The sequence below is a fragment of the Danaus plexippus genome, chromosome 4 (assembly GCF_018135715.1).
Source record: "Danaus plexippus chromosome 4, MEX_DaPlex, whole genome shotgun sequence".
Taxonomy (NCBI): Eukaryota; Metazoa; Arthropoda; class Insecta; order Lepidoptera; family Nymphalidae; genus Danaus; species Danaus plexippus.
This window is the reverse complement of record NC_083538.1, coordinates 3,997,566-4,017,625: the sequence shown is the minus strand read 5'-3', so window position 1 is coordinate 4,017,625 and position 20,060 is coordinate 3,997,566. Positions and strand designations below refer to the sequence as shown.

Here is a 20,060-nt window from a genome sequence, read left to right as displayed (position 1 = left end):
TTTATTTCATCTGTGGATGTACGTCATGAGCTCCTTAAGAAAGTGAATTACATAAATTAAACTCTTAATTTGGAAGGTCAGCTGTCGATGTTTATTGTTGAGTGTTGTAGTTAAACGCGGCGCGCGCGCAGGGCACACGTGTACTAGAAGTGATTCGCTCTCTCCGATTCGTTTGTCGAATAGAGAAGTTGAAGCCTCGCTTAGTTTTACACTGTCAGCCCTTAGCGTCATTATGATACAATTATAAAGTTTGTTAAAATATTAAACCAGTAATGATGATCTTGATACATATTCCTGTTAAAGTGGACATGTCTCTATCGATACAGTAAAATCGATCAGCTGTTTGTGTGTTAAAGTTCTCAGTAACGAGATGAGGATCAATTTTATTCGGATAATTTTTTTGGTACGCATAAATAATTATATTTGTATGTTGTGTTATTTTAATGTAATGTTATTCATCGTATACTATGTACGATAATTATATCGGATACTATTAAACGTCTGATCTAATTAATAGAATATTTCCATTGCCTTTATTACTTTAAAGGTCTAGGCAGTATATAGTGCGCCTACGTTTCTTAACCTTCAATGCCAGAACGAACGACTGCGGATTTTACAGTTCTTACAATATAAAACCGAGTGAGTTTCACTTGAAATTTATTTGGCATTTAAATTCTGGCCACAGCTCTTGTAACGGGCTGGGTCTAAGCAAACTATATAATTAGTATATTTCTTAACCTGCGAAAACAAATGCCGGAAATATTGCACAAGTGTCTATCAAAGTGTAAAAAAATTATTATTAATTATGATTATAATAATCAGCATTCACTTTAAAGGCCTTTATAAAATATATAGAAATAACTTGTAACGTTATTTGTAACATAAGACACAAAAACTGGGCGGAAAATGCTACATATTTCCAAATTTTTACATCAATAATTCAACTTTTCTTACATGCTATAGATTTATTGTTAGTTTAATTTCATGGAAATTTAACCGTTAAATATATGCGGTTAAGGGTATAATTTGTGTACATATTGCATAAATAATGTAGACCCTGACCCTGAGCTGACGCTGGTCCGAGCGCGTTAGGAATCCAGTCTGCACGCATCGCATTTAGATTAACTCAACTATTCCCATACTTCGATATTTCATCATTGAACTTAATATTTCATAGAAAGATACATTTCCACGTCAGTGTTATATTCCTTGTAAAACATTCCGATCTGGTTCGCTGACTGTATGGAGTCCTTCACCTAAAACGAACCTTTGATCGTATTAAATCTACACTATAACTTAATTTTATTATAACACAGCGGTAACACTTTAACACATTCAATTTTAATATTGTATAAAATTTAAGTACGAATATTTTATGACTTTTTTTTAAATTTTTTATATTTCATTTAATTTAAAAATTTTCAGACTTGTTTTAACTTGTAACATTGTCAGCTACATGGACATTTTAAATACCTAAATACTTCCGCGTTATGAAAGTGACATTACATTTGTCAATGGACTCTGATCAAAGAGCTATTCATTTAAAACATTCACGTACATATTTAATGGACGTTTAAGGAATGTAAGTACAAAAAAAATACTGTGAAGTAATAAATGTCACAGTGATATTTAAAGCAATCGCCGGTAACGAATTTTATTCCAGTCGAGGGCGAAACAGGTTCAGTCTAGGTTATCACTTCCTTGAGTTTTTATGATACTACAATTGGGTGTGTGCGAAACATTTGTCAAAGTTCTAATACAAACAGCTAATACATTATAAATAATGATAAAGCATGTAACATTTATCTTAAGTTTGCAATAAATCAATCGTTCTGAATAGTAATACAGACCAATGCGCTAAATGTTTGTTATAAAGAAAGATTTATTCGAAAGATAATAACACAAATGACCGTTAAAAATATTTATAAAGCCCATAAAAGTTGTGGACCAATAAAAATATATCAGCTGCGGTAAATCTCGTAAAGTATGACTCCCATAATGCGTTCCTATAGAATTTCCTTTTCTTTGTGGTATAGCGTACTTGTAACGCTATCATCTTGCAATTTATTTGCATTCGAGCTTAAAATACCTCACGATCTGGTAAATCAGAACTGGTTTCTTTGCCTCACCCTATGTACAGACCATATACAGGTATTGAGACAAAGAATAAATTAATAAAATGATCTACATTATAACATGTAATAAAAACACATTATAATTAAAAAAATACATGATAATGTTGCCATCTGAGTATCGAATTTTAAAAACGTAGAATGTTCTATATAAAATATGCAATTCATATAACAGAATGTAGCAATGTTTGTTTTTTTACAAAAAATATTAAATGTGACATTGTAGTTTACGATAAATAGCCAATCATAAATAACTGAGAAAGACAAACGTATCTGTCCAAATTGTATTATTACATATTGTGTATGTAACATTTAATTATAATCAATAAGTGATTGCAAATAATAGCTGACATTAGTAGAACATATAGTATTTGAATGACACGCCCAAACATCAATTTTAGCAACGCATTTAGTATTTATTGTCATTACTCAATCTCCTTCAACTGAGAGCAACAGATTATATAAGTCTTATATTAAATGACTCATTATATTAATAGTATTTTCAGTTACTTATTAGACGAAATAAAGAATACGGTATTGGATATTACGATTGTAACTTTAAAATTTCTACAAAAGTGATGTGGTTTTACTATATGACGCACCTAAAAGAATCGGTTGTCATTTTAAATAATAATTACCAGTTTTTTTCTTATATATAATGTTGTTTTAATATCTAGTAAATTAAAAATACATACGTGTTTCATTAAAAATATTAAATCTGTAATTGTTTATTATAATAATTTTATTAAAGCCGTTTGAGAAAAGGCGTGCGAAGGCCGGCGAGTGTGTGTGCATTGATAGCGTTGGAACTATTGTTGAGTGAACACTGAGTTGGTTAGAGTGAGTTGTCGCACCTGCCCGTGACTGTCATATCTGGTTACCGCGGTTGGATATAATAATTAAAGATAAATTACTAGCCTTCCACTAGCTGGAGTAGAAAGTTGCCAAACAAAAAGTTAAGCGAATTACTGCATAGGATACAAGATCTGTTCAAAGAACATTAGAAAATAATGTATGTAGTTATAAACAAATTATTCAATTTATTTTATATTCAAAAATATTATTATTTTTATCATAAATATCTGTATTCTTAGAGCAAACGGAGCAAAGCCGGTTTTTTAAAGATATTATTTTCGTCTCGCTATAAATTTTAATAGTAACCTTACAATTAAAGAGAAAATATACTTCAATAAGTCTTTATTTTCATGGTTATGACATTAAAATTGTTAATATTTTATGCAACTTAAGTATTCGATGTAGACTCGTTCAGTTCTTTGTACGAGTTAATTTTTTATCTGTAAAAAAAAGATTCTAACTACACTATATTTCTTCCTTTGTATTAATTTTTAAGTATAGAAGTTATTAAAAATTTAATGATAAAACAAATTAAATAAAAAATGTTATATTAAATAAAAAATACAAGAACAACTCTCACTTAATGACTGATTAGTTATTAATGGCTAAATAAATTGGTACGTATGTTAATTATTATATTGTTTTAATAATTAGATAAAAACTATTTTATACTATTTGACCAATACAATTATAGTTTTTCATAATAATTAAAAAAAAAAAATTTGTTTCCTTCACTTATTTCTCTGGATAATTTTTATTACAATTATGAATAATATTTTTATAAGAACGCAACTTGACACAACCAATATAGTTGCCAGTTTTAAAAAATAACAATGAATATTGTACCTTATTTTCGAGCTTAAAATAAAAAAGGAAGGTCAAAATAATTTATCATGGAAATTGGCCATTAAAAATCAAGTTTCAACGAAAATTAAAAAATCGATTGCAACTTCAAAAATTTTTATCGTAAAATCTGAACTGAAAAAACCGAATACAAGAATAAGAAATAAATCGGTCATAATTTATCTTTAAATAATATAAATTAAAGAAGTAGCATTTCATTATAATAATTTTATCCAATTATTTATTCAAGTTTTTCTTCTCTAGTCCTAAATATATTGACAACGAGACTTGTACAGGAACAGTATGTGTAGTAAAGTTTAAATCGTTACAGAGCGTTAACAATTTCATTTAAAAATATTCATGTGGTATTAATGTAGGTCATTGAATGAGAAACTGTAAACGCTGCGTATGTAGTTTGATTATGATAACTTGGACTAAGGATTTAATAACTTTATCCCAAGTCTGCATTATCACACTATAAACAGGGCTGCCAGTTTTTCATTCATCCAACGTCGAAACTATTGAGTGCAAAGTTTATAGATGGACGGTTTATAAGTTGACAATACAAACTCCTGGAAAAGGTACAGATAGATAAGATAAATGATGATTTCATATACCCTATATATGTAGGTACCCTCCAAAAGATAGCAAATGAAAATCGAGAAGATTTTAGAGGGTTTTGTGTTAAAAACAATATTTATGAAGGACACATATTACATAACTTAGGAATATAATACTGAAAATAGAAGAAATATTTATGTATTCTTAGCAAAAAAATGTCACCTTAACACAACATACCAAGCTTTTCCCGTTACTCACACAATAACCTACGTTCATACTTTTATATATGAAGATTTATGAATGAAAAACGATATAACCTCCGTTAACTAAATCAACCTTAGCTACCTAAAGATGAACACATAAAAATGACGAAACGAAACTTGAAAATTAACGATAGATAATTAAATTATATTATTAAGAAACCCCTCAAAACACGTACGTGGTTTATAAAATAACACTCGCAGAACATAGAAACCATTTTAAGTAAACCAACACAGCGGAACCGTGATATTGCTTAAGCGCTAGTTATCAATAATTATCTACTTAGATTTACTGTTATCAAGGATACTCGCCCACTCACTCTATAAATAATTCATTTTCAGGGTTCCGTATATCAAAACTAAGAATTAAAATGTTAATTTTCTTTGGTAATCTTTATATTATTGCCGCACATGTCTATAAATGACTTATCTCGGGTATGACAATCTAGTGTAACTTATTTGTAGCGCAAGAACTTTTCATAGCTCCTTTAAAGTATTACAAAATTTTAAAATAAAATTAATGAGTAAGCACATAATTTTTAAATAGAATAATTGCTTGAAATATCATCTTCAATCGCTGTAATATCAAAATGTGTATCGAAAATGTATATAACAATATCTGGAGACACGATTTTCATTCAAATTTTTAAAAAGTCAAATGTTCGAAAGCCTCATTGCTTTCAAAAAATATATATTATATTTAAAATAAAACGTCATCGTGGGTTAGGGAAATAAATTTTAAGCATTTCGGTTCAAAGACGAACAATTTGGTGAAGAAATATATTTATTATTTTACCTCATCGTAACTTTTATATGTTTTCTGTATTTTTTCTATTTTCTATATACTATTTACATAAAAACATAGATATCTTTATCTAATTATATGTACGAGGATAAATACAGCCAATCATGTTAACATCCGGATTATACTCAGGGTCGACACTCTCGTGAAGAACTGAAAAAATAAGTACTTTTACCACAAATTATCATTGTTGAAATAAACACACACAATTCCAGTATTTTTCTTAAATCTCTCCACGTTATGGTATCGATATTGTTATATGAATTTAAACGATTAACGAACCGTGTAGTTTAAGCACAGAAGCTCGTGAAAAGATAAATAGATAAAAAAAAGAAAAAGAAAATACCTTGACAAAAAAAAAACATTATAATTTGAATCGGATAAGAAGAATCACCATTACATTGATTTAAAAGTACGTAAAAATCATATTACAATAAACTTAAGCAATTCTCATTAACAAAACACCATTATTAAAATAATACAAAAATATGTCCAAAATAATCTAACAGTACATTTGACATAAATTAATGTCAAATTGAACATTTATTTATTCGTGACAATGTATAGCAAATCATTTTCGCCAACACTCACGACTTACGAACAATTAACATAGACAGAAACATTCATTCATGAATGTACAACCCTACTTTATAATCAATCATTACAACTTGGAACGTGAAACGTAATAAATACTAGTTTTAAAAGCGTTCTAAACTGACTAACATATATATAACATAAATATATATTTTTTGTATTAGAAATTTATTATGGTAAATATTATAATTAAAAAATATATGTCAATAACAATCATATGTCTTTTTTACATTTTTGTGTCATAGACAAGATGGTTCTACAGAAGTATTTTTAACGACTCACTTAAATATAAAATAGAATAAAATAGCTCAGATTCCAAATGTTATGCCAGATATACAACCTTCTTCATGATAGAAACCCTCATATGGAATAACGAAAATTAATTTACTTATAATATTTTTGGATACGATCGAAAAAAATTTAATTAAGAAATATTATGATTAGTTACATTTTTCTTTTAGTTTTGAACGATACAGAAAGATCGTCATAATGATTAACTTCCGTAAACATTTTTTAAACAGTCGACAGATGGCGCCCACGTTTTTGCCTCGAAATTCCAAAGCAGATTTTTTGCTATCGATTTGACATTAAGGATGAATATATGCAGCGCTGAACGCCGACAAAAACTTTTTATATGATTGAAACATCTTGATCAGTATTCATTAATCTTTTATAATTACAGATCTTTTAATCCCTCAATATGTTTTATAGATTATTGTATTAAATAACTTGTTTGCTCCGCAAAAAATATTTAAAATAGTTTTAAATTAGAAAATATAAATAATAAACAAATATTTTTATTGTGCTTAACAAGCGACATTGTTGTAGAAATGTGCATACCTAACCCTATTCAGCTTTAACAACAGTTTTCAAAATGGCTGATTTAATATTAGTTTGTCAATATTATGCAGTGTACTATGAATAATATCCAAAGAAATGGAATCAACCATAGAAACGTTAAACATTCTTTAATTATTCAACACTTTTTATACAACTAAATATTAAATAAATTAAACATAGAAATAAAAAACGCCTCCAAATATGTAGGTACTTAATTACAGATTGATATCCTTTTGAAATCAATCTGTCTAGACATCATACCTGTAACGAACCCAGCAACTTTGTCTTATCTTATGAAATGACAAAGAGCAATAAACTTTTATAGTCCGAACCCAAAAAAGACAAAAAACTAAAAAGTATCAAAGGCATTTTAATTTAGCCTAGTCCGCGGCCATTTTGTTTTTAATTTTTAAGACTCAATCATATTAATACATTTCAGACTAATTATTTTATTAAATCTCTTTATATGCTAAAATTAATTACATAGATCAGATATTTTACGATGAAATTTTTGCCTTAAGTTTGGATTGGGTTCATCAAGTTCATCAATTGTATTCTGTCATGAAGTACGTTCGTGGTGAGTGTTGTCTGTAGAAGTTGATGTGGACAAGGCCGCGCCGGTCACTGACAGCAGCTGGCAAAAACCATTTCCGCTCATTTTATTAACGCTATAGCTTAATAATAATCAAATAGATATTTTCTCCTTTATTCTATACAAATGATCCAACAACTAATCATGTGATTTTTTTACACAAGGCGTTCCGCATCAATAATAAACATAGTTTTAAAAGGAGACATTTTTTAAATGGATGAATAATTACATTTGTAAAACGGTTTGTTTATTCTATAGCCGCAAATAGTTCTAAGACCGGGTTACCCTAAATTTGTTAAAATATTGGCAGAATGTCAATTTTTGTTAAATTGTAAATACTGCGTCGAAAATTAGTTGCTAGAAGTATGTAAAATTGAACATTATATATTTAATTATAATATTTAAACTTGTATTAGCAATATTCTAAATAGGATGCATTAAAGCAATTTCAGGTTATTTGTTACTCAATCACACCAAACTCTTGAATTATTTTGCATAAAGTTTTGTATGAATATAATAATTCTTTAAAAAAAAAACAGGAAAGATACTTTTTTCCAAAGCATTTCATCATTAGAGAGCCAATTATCAAGAAAATGAAAATAAATATATAATTATTTGAAACAAAACTTTCATTCATAAGAATTTACATAAAGTATTTTTATTTTTTTTTCTATTTTCAGATATTGCTTTACACATTAGTGGCTTCCCAACCGGTGCCGATAGCCGAAAACCATTATGTGAAACAGAATGTACCCCAACACGTCCACAACGCTCAAAGTATACCAAAGCAAGGAGATACTTTAAATGAAAACGACGAACAAATTATATCTGTAAGAATAACGTCTTCTGTAGCTGTTGGTAGAACAAAACCAAGACCAATAATAACAATTAATGAGAACAGAAAAGATGTCATGAATCAGGATACTCATATAACTACGCCTGCGATTGAAGTAAGCCAACCATTTGCCTCTACAACCGACATTGATGATGTAACGACAGCTCTCCCAACGACTATTTTAGAAGATTTCGAAGCTGTCACAGATATACCGCCAAATTTAATCGGGGCTAACATAGAGTATATAAATCAGTTAAAAGCTAAAAAAGGAACAAGAGGTCTTAGTAATTATGAAAGACTTCATTCGTTTACACCGAACAATGGCTATCCAAGTAGTAATAAGACGAATGATTCGGTCGCTGAATCTTCTATATTAGGACAGGACGATGAAGTAGATGAAGTACCGATAGCAAGAAATGTGCCGTCGTCATATTACAAAAACAATATTCAGGAACCAACCCGAGCGAATACTAGATTGACAACTGTTAATTTTAATGTAGTACACGAAAACCAAAAGGTTCCCAAATATAATGACCGTTTACCTCCATACGTAAATGCAAATCAGAATGTTGGCGATCAGAAGTTTTATAATACACCATCGCAAATATACAGCCAGCCGGCACAAGTGTACAGCGAACCAGCTAAGTTTTATAGCGAACCAGCTAAAATATACAGTGAACCAGCAAAGATATACAGCGAGCCGGCCAAAGTATACGGCGAACCTTCAAAGATCTACAGTGAACCGGCAAAATTTTATAGCCAACCCGCGTCTTTACATTTGTCTCCCGAACATGCTCAGGAACGCCGACCGTGGCAGCCACAGAAATTGAAATCCACCACCATTAGTACGACACAAACTGCCTCAACTAGCCCATATAAACAGAACTCTCAGAGAATCACCGATCAGGAGCCTGAGAGGAACTACGAGGTGGACGAAAAGGTCAGTGTGATGACAGACGGCAGGAGTCACGGCGAGCAGACCACTGATGTAGATAACCCAGAGAATTGCAAACAGGAGAATTGCAAAGTTGGTTACGTAGTGGAAGGCCGTCAGTTTAGAAAATATAGGGTTGAAGAGAGAACTCCTGACGGCTTCATCGTGGGAGAGTACGGGGTGGTGCGGAACGAGGACGGCGCGCTGAGGGGTGTGAGGTACACAGCAGACAGCGACGCCAGCCCCCGCCTCATACACGACGCCCTCATGAAGTTCCTACAGCTGAAGTAGCCAGGAGGTGACGTTGAATACAACAGCGCCCGAGTCATATACGATTGCTCATTTTATTTATGTTAACATTATTTTTAGTTGCTTTCTTTATTTATCACTCATTAATCGTGAAACCGAATGTAATGATTTTTGTGTCTGTTAAAAAAAACAATGTTGATGAAAAGTTGATGTAAAACTCCTTTTCACTTTTGTCACTACTTATCAATCTGTCAATCAAAAATAAAAGGATTAATATTGTTTCAAAGAAATACATTACTTAATAGCGCTTTCCACGTAGTTAATAACTTTGCTCATCGAAAAAATACGGTGCCATGCTTTATAATAAGGCACACCACGGTATAATGTAATAGTAGATATAATAAGCAATTGTGAATTATTAAAAATCTATGAAGACAAAGGTTTTTATTAATAAAAACGTGCCTTTATTCATAAACTAATAATTTTTTTCGTATTTCAAATCTCGTTGCAATTGAAACTTAAATATTATCAACTATTGTCAATAAAACAGCCAATGGAATCCAGAAATCAAACCTCTTTATTCAATATATAACACATGGAAGCGTTCGCAACGCTCAATATGTATGTATGTCACACAACAGATAACGTAAAAAATTTACCGATCTAACGAACTTGTATGCATTATCTTTTTGAGCTCCCAACAATTTTAACATTTCTCTTCAAATATTCAATTTAAAAAATATCTGTATTTTTTTACTCGATGACAATTGGTGCAGCGTCAATTATAAAATTCAATAAAAAGAATTGAGAAATCAAAAGCATACAGAAGGATATCTAGATCAGGAAAATAGATGTTGTGTAGCTTGCAATTCATTCCATAACAGTTATTTGTGACTTTGACAGTTTTTTGACATTTATTTTTTTTCAATTTTCACTGTTATGCACAAATTATTCTGCCCACTATTATTCTTCCATAAGACCTCTTTATTTATGAAATATTTTCTGTAAATCCAATTTAATAATAAATGCAAGCAAAAAACATCGGCAATATTTTACAGCGAGATAAAGGAGTGAAGATTACAGTAATAATTCAGCACAAACTCTCTACAAGCATTCAACATTTTAATAATTTATACCTATGAGCTATGTTAATACTATCATTAAATTTTGGTGCCACAAAGATAGGTCACGATGTAACGTCTTAACATTAACTTATATAAAGATTACAATTCATTAATTATATCAACTCCTTATAAATAACATTCTAATAAAAATTTAATTTCTAAACAGCATTTCATTACTTAACATCCAATTTTACATATTGAAACATTAACTCTCATGAATATTATTAGCAACATTAAAATCATTAGTGTTAACAAACGCCGTTACTATGAGATTTGTAGTTAACGGGAAACGTAACAGTTTTCGTTTATTTTTGTTTTAATAGGTAGTGACTAAACACGAAAAGTTTGACAATTAACTACAACACTCATAGTAAGGATACATTACGTGTTTGCATCGTCGACTTAAACATCGAAAAATTTCAACGTTACATATTGATAAATATTCGAATATTTAAGATTTACGAACGATCAATATTGAAACTGTTGATATGTAGGTAGACGATGAAAAATCGTATTTATTGTAATGAATCACTCGTGGAAGCACGTGAGACACAGGCGACATCGTTACTGGCCTTACAACAACTTCGATGTTTCTCTTATTATCCGATTAAATATGTATTTAAATTTCCTTCAACATCTCTAACATTCAAAACAGGATGTCTGACGAAATATTGTAAGGAATTATAAATGTGGACTCGAAACGTAATTATTATGAAAATTCACAGTAGGTACATTCTAAATTTAAATTTTAAAAAAGTTTAAATTTAGAAGAAATCTTTTACATATTTTGTTAATAATATTCTCGATCAATAAAACACGTGGTCCTTAAATAACATTATCATAAAACTCACTTGTTTAACTAATGCTTTTTAGTTAGAGTAATATCTAAAACGGCCATTTAGTTAAAACGTACACATTCAAATATCAAATTTAGAACACATTTTATAACTGGCCTGAAATACAAATGTTTAATAATTAAGAACAAATTAAATAACCTTGAAAGTGCTCACAGGACCTTTAGAAAGTACATCAACTAACGGTCAGTTTTCATTAACATTTAATATATAATGGTTCAATGAATGGAATGTGTTTGTTTCTGACCTTACATTTAAATTATTATTATTAGGCTGATAGATTAAAATGATATGTATAAATTATAGTAATTTTTTATATCTATGTGACATATTTATTTTATGACTGACACTGGTTAATAGATTTTCTATGCGTTCAAGAATAATAAATAAACAAATATATTACTATTTGTCGATTATATAACATTGAATAGTTCTACCTACTAGACTCCGCTGCAACGGTGCATGTTAACCAAAATATAAGAATATAATTAAGTAAAAAGCTAAGGATTTACTCTAAAAAATTAATTACGGATTTCATATATGATAGATAAAAATATGAATAAACTTCAAAAAACACTACTAATTCACAAGACGGTGATAAAAAATATATAAAAGTAATGAAAATAAAAGCGAGGTGCAAAAAATCACATACAAAATTGGCAGTGACACATCCATCGATGGTCCCACTAAGGAACTGAATAAAAAATCAAAGGAATAAATTAATAGTGAAGCAATCATATAGCTTCGTTTATATCGATAGTTGGCGATGTTATCGATAATTGCATCGATTTAATCGTATGTCTCCGATTCTTGCTGCACTAGCTTGAACCGCCGCGGACTTTTGACAGCCACTGATCCGTGACCGTCCAACGAGAGACGTCCTTTTATTTGTAAATACCTTTAATAAACATAAATATATCAATAATAATATATTTTAAATATATTACATATATATGTATGCAATATGCTTTACCTTTTCATGTAACGGCATACAAGTTTGGTTGGACGTTGTTGCCACTCGTCCAAGACCTCTTTGGGCGCTAGAACCTGCAAAATATTATGTTTACCATTAACAAGAGACTATTTAAAAAAATTTTTTTTCTTCTTAATGTAATTATGGCAACGGAATAAAGAAATATTTCTTTAGTCCAGTCATTAAGCTCTTGTTAGCTATGTAATTTTGTTTCATATTTCGAGCCCGGGAATTAATGCGTGTCTATAAGGAATTCACTTTAAAGAATAGACCAAGAGCCCATTATTATCACCTAATTCATATCACATCTGAAATTTTGAACGAACTGTCTTCGTCTAAATCATTAAATCCTGGCATAGTCTAAGAGTTCACAGTATTGATATAGTATGTTCTTGTAAGTTATAGTCTAAGAGCCGACCTGGTCCCCCTTAAGCCTATCTAGTAGCGTGACGCACACGACGGCCGCCTTAACCCCAGCGTGGTGTGTGAGAGCGGCAAAGGCCAGTGACTCCATCTCTATATTGACGACGCCAGATTTGTGGATGCTCTCGAGATATTCCATCTTGTCAGCCTCCGTGAAGTCACAGAAGGCACCGTCCAGACGACCTTGACCTACGAATACATTACCAAAACACACGTTATAGAGATCTGATTTAAATGGTGAGTCAGTTCTATGTGACAGAGCTGTTAAAGGATCTCATACAAACGGTATATTTCCATTAATAATTATTCTGTTATATGTATTTAAATAAAAATATAGTCTGCATTCTTGGTAGTCACTTCCTATGTAAAGGTCGCGTTTCTTCTCGATAGAGAAATACTATTGTAAGAGCAAATTAATAGTCTGTAGAGGAAAATGGAGGTATTCCAACAAAACAAAATGACTTTTTTTAGTATCGAAGTATTTACGTATATGAAGTATTGAATACAAATGGATTATGATAAACTTATATATATAACTAAGACTATGTTCCACTATACGTCAAAAATTTTGAATACCTTCATAAAAGTCGTAGGTGCACATAGTTTTGCCCATGACCGTGTCGTAAGGATCTTCAGGGTCGGATAGAGCCTTCAGCTCGCGGGCCAGCCTCCTGTCCAACTTTGCCGGACGTTGTACGGACTTGCCCAAAACTGTCTGTTCATAATAATTGGTTGATGTTTAAATTATACAAATACGTTGACGATAACGAATCGAGGGTGTTTTTTTACTTTACGGTATATAATGTATTTCAAAATCTATTCAGATTTGAAGAATTAAAAAATCTTTATAAATAACTCCGTTTTTGTTTGGTTTTTTTTTTTGAAAATCTGATAATTCACCGAAATGTAAATTTTATGTTTTTTTTGTTTTTCATCAAGACGCGTGTAAAAAATATCTCTATAGAAACCATGTACATTTTTCGTCCATACTATTCCCAAACACAATTTAGTTTGAAACGAAAGCACTGGTGGAAGAATCTCTTTAATTTATTATAAAATAAAAATAACATAAGTTAAAATTCATTTACGAGGATTATTTCATACAAATACAGTTACGAAAGTAGGTTACACGCAATGCATATTTTCGACGAATACACAAAGAGATCATAAGCAGACTATTTGCTTATAGCGTCAGTTTGAAAAGCGAGGGATGAGAGAAGTTCAAAAGATGTGACCACATTTAAAAGAGCTAGCATTGAAACTTGGAAAATTACGAAGAATAGAAACAAAACGCCACTGGCGTTACACAAGGACTATAGATACGAGTCTTTTATAGGATACGACGTGGTTCAGCAAATTTTGAAAACACGGCTTATGGGTAATAATTAAATTCTATATATCATAAAAATAATTAAATTTTATTTTATTTCAACATAAACAATGAATATCAAGTTTAGTCCGCGACTTTGTTCGTCTAAAAGACAAAAAATCTATATAAATTAAAAAGTGATTTCTGATAGCTACATCACGATATTTATTTAACTAGTAAAGGTGGAAGAGAACAGTACACTTCATTAGTATTATTAAACATAAGTACATTATAATAGCAATATTTTCAAATACCCAAACCTTATTAATGATACTTCGGTACAACCATAGTAAATATTGATATTTAATTTTGTTAAAAAACTTACCAATTCTAGAACATTCCTGAGCGCGCCATCAACAGTATCCTCTGATATGATGACCGTTCCACCTTCATAACCCACGCCCCCACAAGTTCCGATGCGGAAAAACACAGGATCTCGTACCTTGGCGTGGTACATCAGCTTAATGACTTCGTGTAGTAAGATACCCACTGATGGGATGCCCATACCGTGCTGGAAGATAACATCTCCATTAAATTTATAGCCTTCGGAATTCTTACTATTAAATTTGATCTCAGAACGTTAATATTTTTTTTTTGATCATAAATAGTGTGAAGATGAAAGCTTATAATTAAACTACAGAATTATAAAATATCGAGACAAGTAACCTATTAACAGGCAATATTAAATGATACAATAAATTAAAATCATAATTCCGATATTGATTATAATGGGAGGAAAATAATTTGTAAGTGCTGCCATCTTTAATAGACTTCACTCGATAAACAATATAAATCAATTTATCTGTTAATAGAACTCGTTTCAGTCATTTAACATTGCGATATTCATCAGCGATTGTATTGGACTAAATCGAAAAGTATCTACGTGAATTGCAAAATGGCAGAATATTGTATGATATACCTATATAGTCTGTGATATTCAGCCGATTTAAACTATTATATTTATTTAGTCTGTCACAATATAGTCGCTAATTCGAATTCTGTTAATATTTTATAATAAAATTAAGATTAATTTTTTTATTTGTTAACTGGAAATAAATATTTTCGTAGGCGCTTTGTATTATTTTCATCAGACAAATCATATTTTAAATCAAATATAGAACAGCTATAGTATTAAAAACTTCCAGAATGTATTATTAGATGCCTTGTCTTAAGGCAAAAGTAATTGCTTTTACTATGATACTGTCTACCATCTACGTAACGTATTCTTATACAAAAGAAGACTGCTTAGTTTAATAAAAAAATTACTCACACTGATACATAGTACAGGGCCAACTTTGTACATGGAGTATCTGTATGAGAACTGGCTTATATCTTGTAAGGTTGTACCGCACGGAAGCTTGTGACCTATCTCAGCCATCACAGTGTATGCGAACTGTTCCATGCGTTTCGGAGTACCCCCCATACAGACGAACTGTTGCAAGGTAGAAGAAAGTAGAGTCATTAAAATACATCGTATAAGATGGTTGAGTTGTGACAAATAATAAGAAATACACTCTTATAATTGTCGTAGTTATTCGTGTGTGAATATTAAAAAATACAATTTCTTTGAAATCGTACAAATAAAATAAAATAAAACTTTATTTACATCTTTGAAATCTCTTCCTAAATATTAGAGATTAAAAAAATATTAATATCGGTCGTAATACTTAAATACGAAGGCATTTTATTTATAAAAAAATATTTTACAAACAATTTTTCTCGGTTATAAGACATGAAAAGTTTAATTTTTCCAGATAATGAAGAGATAATGGTCTACATTCGGATTGAAATTATTATAAATATAAAACTCCACGGATAGTTATTATTGAATATTTACAAGTTAAAAACAGAAAACAAAATATACGTTTTCGTCTTTTTATTCGAGACTGCGATAATCAAGATTCTAGAGCATAAATGTCAATGCGTTTTTGCATTACAAATTTTAATATTGAAACGGAGTTGGGTTTTCGATGAATACTTAAACAGCACAATATCCTTTGTAAGTCATAAAAATACTATTATGATATATCTTCTCAAAATCGATTACTTGAAAAAAAAATTTAAGCAACATCAATTCAATATGTCAGTGGCTGTAAGGTGTACATCTTTGCCTTGTCACTCGAAAAAAGAATAGAGCAAAAAAAATCGATACGTCAAAAATTATTGTGACGTAAACAAAAAAAGAATGGGTTAAATACCTTAACATCTCCGAACATTTCAACGAGATCATGAGATCCGCTGCCAAGAGCTAAATGATAAAGAATATCTTGGTCCATGAGTTCGATATTTGGGTTCCGCAGACGCACCGTACCATCGGGGTACCTAAACGTAATACAAGATATCAAAAACAAAAATAATTACGTAATAATAAAAATGTTTTAAGTCGTGTAAGTAAAGATCGAACTTAGTTTTAATATATTTATTAACTTATCACAATAGTTTCACTCAAAATATTGATAAGAAAAAATAGTATTCAAAGCGTAAAAATAATATATACACTTAATATAATCTCAAATTTTAAATCAATAAAAACACTGCATTATCTATAATAATTTAAAATATCGATAATTTTATATGTAAACATACGCAAAATAAATCTGTATATGTAATTTATGTGATAAAAACGATACAAAAATAAATTCTCCATTAAATCATAATATTAACCACCTAGTGTCTGCGCCGATTTCGTCAGATGTACCATTGTGTTTGGTATGTCCATTCGTTGCACCGTTGCTCTGAGGCATGATTGCAGAAGCAGTAAGCTGTTGGCATGTTTAAAAACACAACATAATAAAAAATAAACAATCCATATTTTATTGAAATAAAATTATTTCCCTTAATAGGGAAGCGAAAGACAGAAATTTCTTTCTTTGCTATCCTCTATTATATTTTGCGTTTAATGATAATAATTGCCAAATTTTGCAAGCAAAATAATTATTTGTTAGTGCAATGTAATATTAACTATAACGTATTGCTTCATTTAATAAGTTCAATGAGTTTGATTGTTGTGAATGTTAGCAAACAATTATTTCAAGGTTAACGGACAAATGAAAGTAGTAGAACTCTTTAGAATGAACGTAACTATATAAGATTACATATTTTACGTAAACAATAAACTAGTAATTTAATATATGAATTTAATACAATAATTTCACAATACAACAGAAGTTTTTACAATACCAATCTCATAATATTGCATGTATGACGAAATAGAAAATATTATTGCGGTTTATATTTAACATATTTCTTATAACAATAAATAAAAAAAATTAAGTATAGTATTAAGAAAATATATATACTCACGTGTTGATATTAGTTCACTTATAAATTAATAAATCACTATCACTTATAAACAAATAACTCGCGGTAATGAACGAACACGGCTTCGCAATGGCGAATACAGTTTGCAACAAACGTTCAGTAACACACTGAGCCGCTTATAGCTTACTGCAAAACAAACATGTGGTGACAACGAACGTCACGCGATGATGCTTCACGATCACTATACATTTCTGGATACTTATAATTAAAACGCAAGTCAATCTACGCGACCATGTAAAGCATACTATTTGGGCGTATTAATAATTAAAATATTTTGACATTATTAGTGACGAGTACGTAATTTACTTATATCAACATATTTTCGGAGTAAAATTAAAGGGAATTTATACAAAAAAATTATCTCGAAAAATGCTTGTGTTACATAATTAATAAAAAAAGTTAATTAAAATCGACCTTCGGTCATGTAGAGTAATAAAGGTTTTGCTCGTAATTAATCACTTGCCTCTTTACGATAATCTATGACGCGGCACACGTCATCCAAAATTTTAGATGTAAGAAAGATAAAAGTTAACAGACGCTTTATTTTTATATCATACTATGCGAATGTAAATTTGAAGTCATTGAAATTAAATAACAAAATTTCAAATGGTCATCCTGATTGGAATTGATTTGGCTTTTATGCCTGTGTCCTTGCTAAAGCACAAGCTTTTACAAAATTTTAGTGTCATATCGGAACCACAAAAAAAGTAAATAATTTTTCTACATCATTCTTTTATAGATAATCTCTTTCACATAAATGTTTGAATTGTATTTGATTTTTTACATATTAGCAGTTCTATTATCTAATCTTATTGTTAATATAAAGCCAGTAATGGTTATGACAACAGCAAAGAAACAATATAGATCAATATAAAGATAATATAAAAGATATCGACTATATCGATATTTAGGAGGTTAGCCACATCTCTATAGTAACTAAATTAGTGGCAGTTGATCGGATTAATAATTATGAAAGCTTATTTATTATTGGTGCACAATAATGCTACGAAAATAATAGAGTTCACAATAAATTTGTATTTTTTTACATTAAGATAAAAAATATGTTGTTCCATGTTTCCCCCTATGTCAAGATGTATTTTTTAAAATTTTGTGTAGAATTTATCAAAAGCCCTCTACATTGCAATGAAAATTCAAAATGCGAGTGATATAAACTTTTGACATACCAAATATTGAATTTAAGCATACAAAACTATTGTGCTCTTATTAAAAAGTTTAAGCATATAAAAGAATTCAATTAAATTGTTACGTATATAAAAAAAATTGCCGTGAAATAGTTCAATTATTTTTACTTTGTGATTATAAAACACAAAGTAATAACAAAAATTATAAAATATCATTATACATGAAACAATTATGAATTACAACAGTTTTAATGCATTTTTTAACTATAAAAACGATTTTGATAATATATTTAAACGTTTCTAAGTCCACAATTATTTTTGTTCCATATTTTAAATACGCCTACATTTAAACTAGGTTACTGGTTACGGGAGGTCGAGTCAAGTTCACCTACATTTCAACAAACTGTAACTTCGCTGTTATTGTTTACTGAAGCAACAATGGCTATTATTAAAACTATGATATAACGATTAAGATATATAGTTATTAAGAAATCTTTCTTTTGATATAGTAGTGTAACTCGTCAATATCAGAAAATCATGTACTGTTCTCTAGTTTGAAAAACGAAGTTAATATAAATATGAACATTTGTGCAATAAATTAAATACGTAGTTATATAAAAATCACTAAGATTGTTTTATAAGAACAAAAAGGTTCCTATCCGAATCTCAATATACACAACAAGTAAAATATCTCCAATAAGAGTACATATATAAAATATGATATCAATACTTACTCATCACGGAGTTCATCTGTGTCGAAGGACATGTTCATTGGCACTTGTATTATTAAGTATAACCTGAAATTTATTTAAGGCGGATCGATTGAATGCAGCAAGCCTAGTAAATGCTGCGCGTCTGAAACCGAGTCCACTCTTCCGACAGCGAATGGGCGCGGATGCGTGAAGAAGGCTTGCGCAGTAGATCACGGTGTTACATAAGTTTGTTTTTTTTTTAAATAAAATATTCGAAACATCACTGACAGTCCACCAAAGTTCATAAAAATAAATGAGAATGATAAAAAACTGTACGCGAATAAAGTTATGAAATTACAAATACGGTTATCTTAACGTTATCTCTATTAATCGTATGTTTAGTATTATTCAATATTCTATATTGACAAGTATATCGCTTACGGTATTTTCATAAAAATACTTTTAAGTAATGATAATAAAACATAGTAATCAATATAGAGGTATTATTTGAATGCATGAAAACAAATTATTACTTAGATTATTTAAAAAGTATTTTATATGTTATGTAAGTATACATGTTTAAAAAAAGTATTGGTTTTCTTTACAATGTTGGGTGAAAATGAAAAAAATTTTAAGTCTGCATTTAACCATTGCCATTGTAATGC

At 29.9% G+C, this 20,060-nt stretch overlaps 2 protein-coding genes across 3 annotated transcripts; one reads left to right on the top strand and one right to left on the bottom strand.

Moving 5' to 3' along the window:
• Positions 1-106: 106 nt before the first annotated feature.
• LOC116768632 (uncharacterized) lies at positions 107-9,936 on the top strand. The gene is made up of 2 exons (XM_032659395.2): positions 107-403; positions 8,160-9,936. Exons 1-2 carry the CDS (start codon positions 371-373, stop codon positions 9,537-9,539), a joined length of 1,413 nt encoding a protein of 470 aa, XP_032515286.2. The 5' UTR covers positions 107-370; the 3' UTR covers positions 9,540-9,936.
• A 117-nt stretch (positions 9,937-10,053) lies between these two features.
• LOC116768436 (uridine phosphorylase 1) lies at positions 10,054-19,713 on the bottom strand. 2 transcript variants are annotated; one of them, XM_032659161.2, is made up of 9 exons: positions 17,544-17,767; positions 16,908-17,002; positions 16,439-16,562; positions 15,511-15,672; positions 14,566-14,751; positions 13,448-13,586; positions 12,867-13,060; positions 12,449-12,522; positions 10,054-12,373 (listed from the first exon to the last, which is right to left on the bottom strand). In XM_032659161.2, exons 2-9 carry the CDS (start codon positions 16,982-16,984, stop codon positions 12,265-12,267), a joined length of 1,065 nt encoding a protein of 354 aa, XP_032515052.1. In that variant the 5' UTR covers positions 16,985-17,002; positions 17,544-17,767; the 3' UTR covers positions 10,054-12,264. The 2 variants fall into 2 exon arrangements, with proteins under 2 accessions (XP_032515052.1, XP_032515053.1); XM_032659162.2 differs by lacking the exons at positions 16,908-17,002; positions 17,544-17,767 and adding an exon at positions 19,438-19,713.
• Positions 19,714-20,060: the final 347 nt, after the last annotated feature.

Bases quoted from the DNA above. Each gene is read 5' to 3' on its own strand.
- LOC116768632 (XM_032659395.2), top strand. From the start codon at position 371: ATGAGGATCAATTTTATTCGGATAATTTTTTTG. The intron at 404-8,159 runs GTACGCATAAAT...TTCTATTTTCAG, and splicing joins TTATTCGGATAATTTTTTTG to ATATTGCTTTACACATTAGT.
- LOC116768436 (XM_032659161.2), bottom strand. From the start codon at position 16,984: ATGCCTCAGAGCAACGGTGCAACGAATGGACATACCAAACACAATGGT. The intron at 15,673-16,438 runs GTATTTAACCCA...ACCTTGCAACAG, and splicing joins AAATGTTCGGAGATGTTAAG to TTCGTCTGTATGGGGGGTAC. The intron at 12,523-12,866 runs GTCGGCTCTTAG...AATATTTTGCAG, and splicing joins ATAGGCTTAAGGGGGACCAG to GTTCTAGCGCCCAAAGAGGT.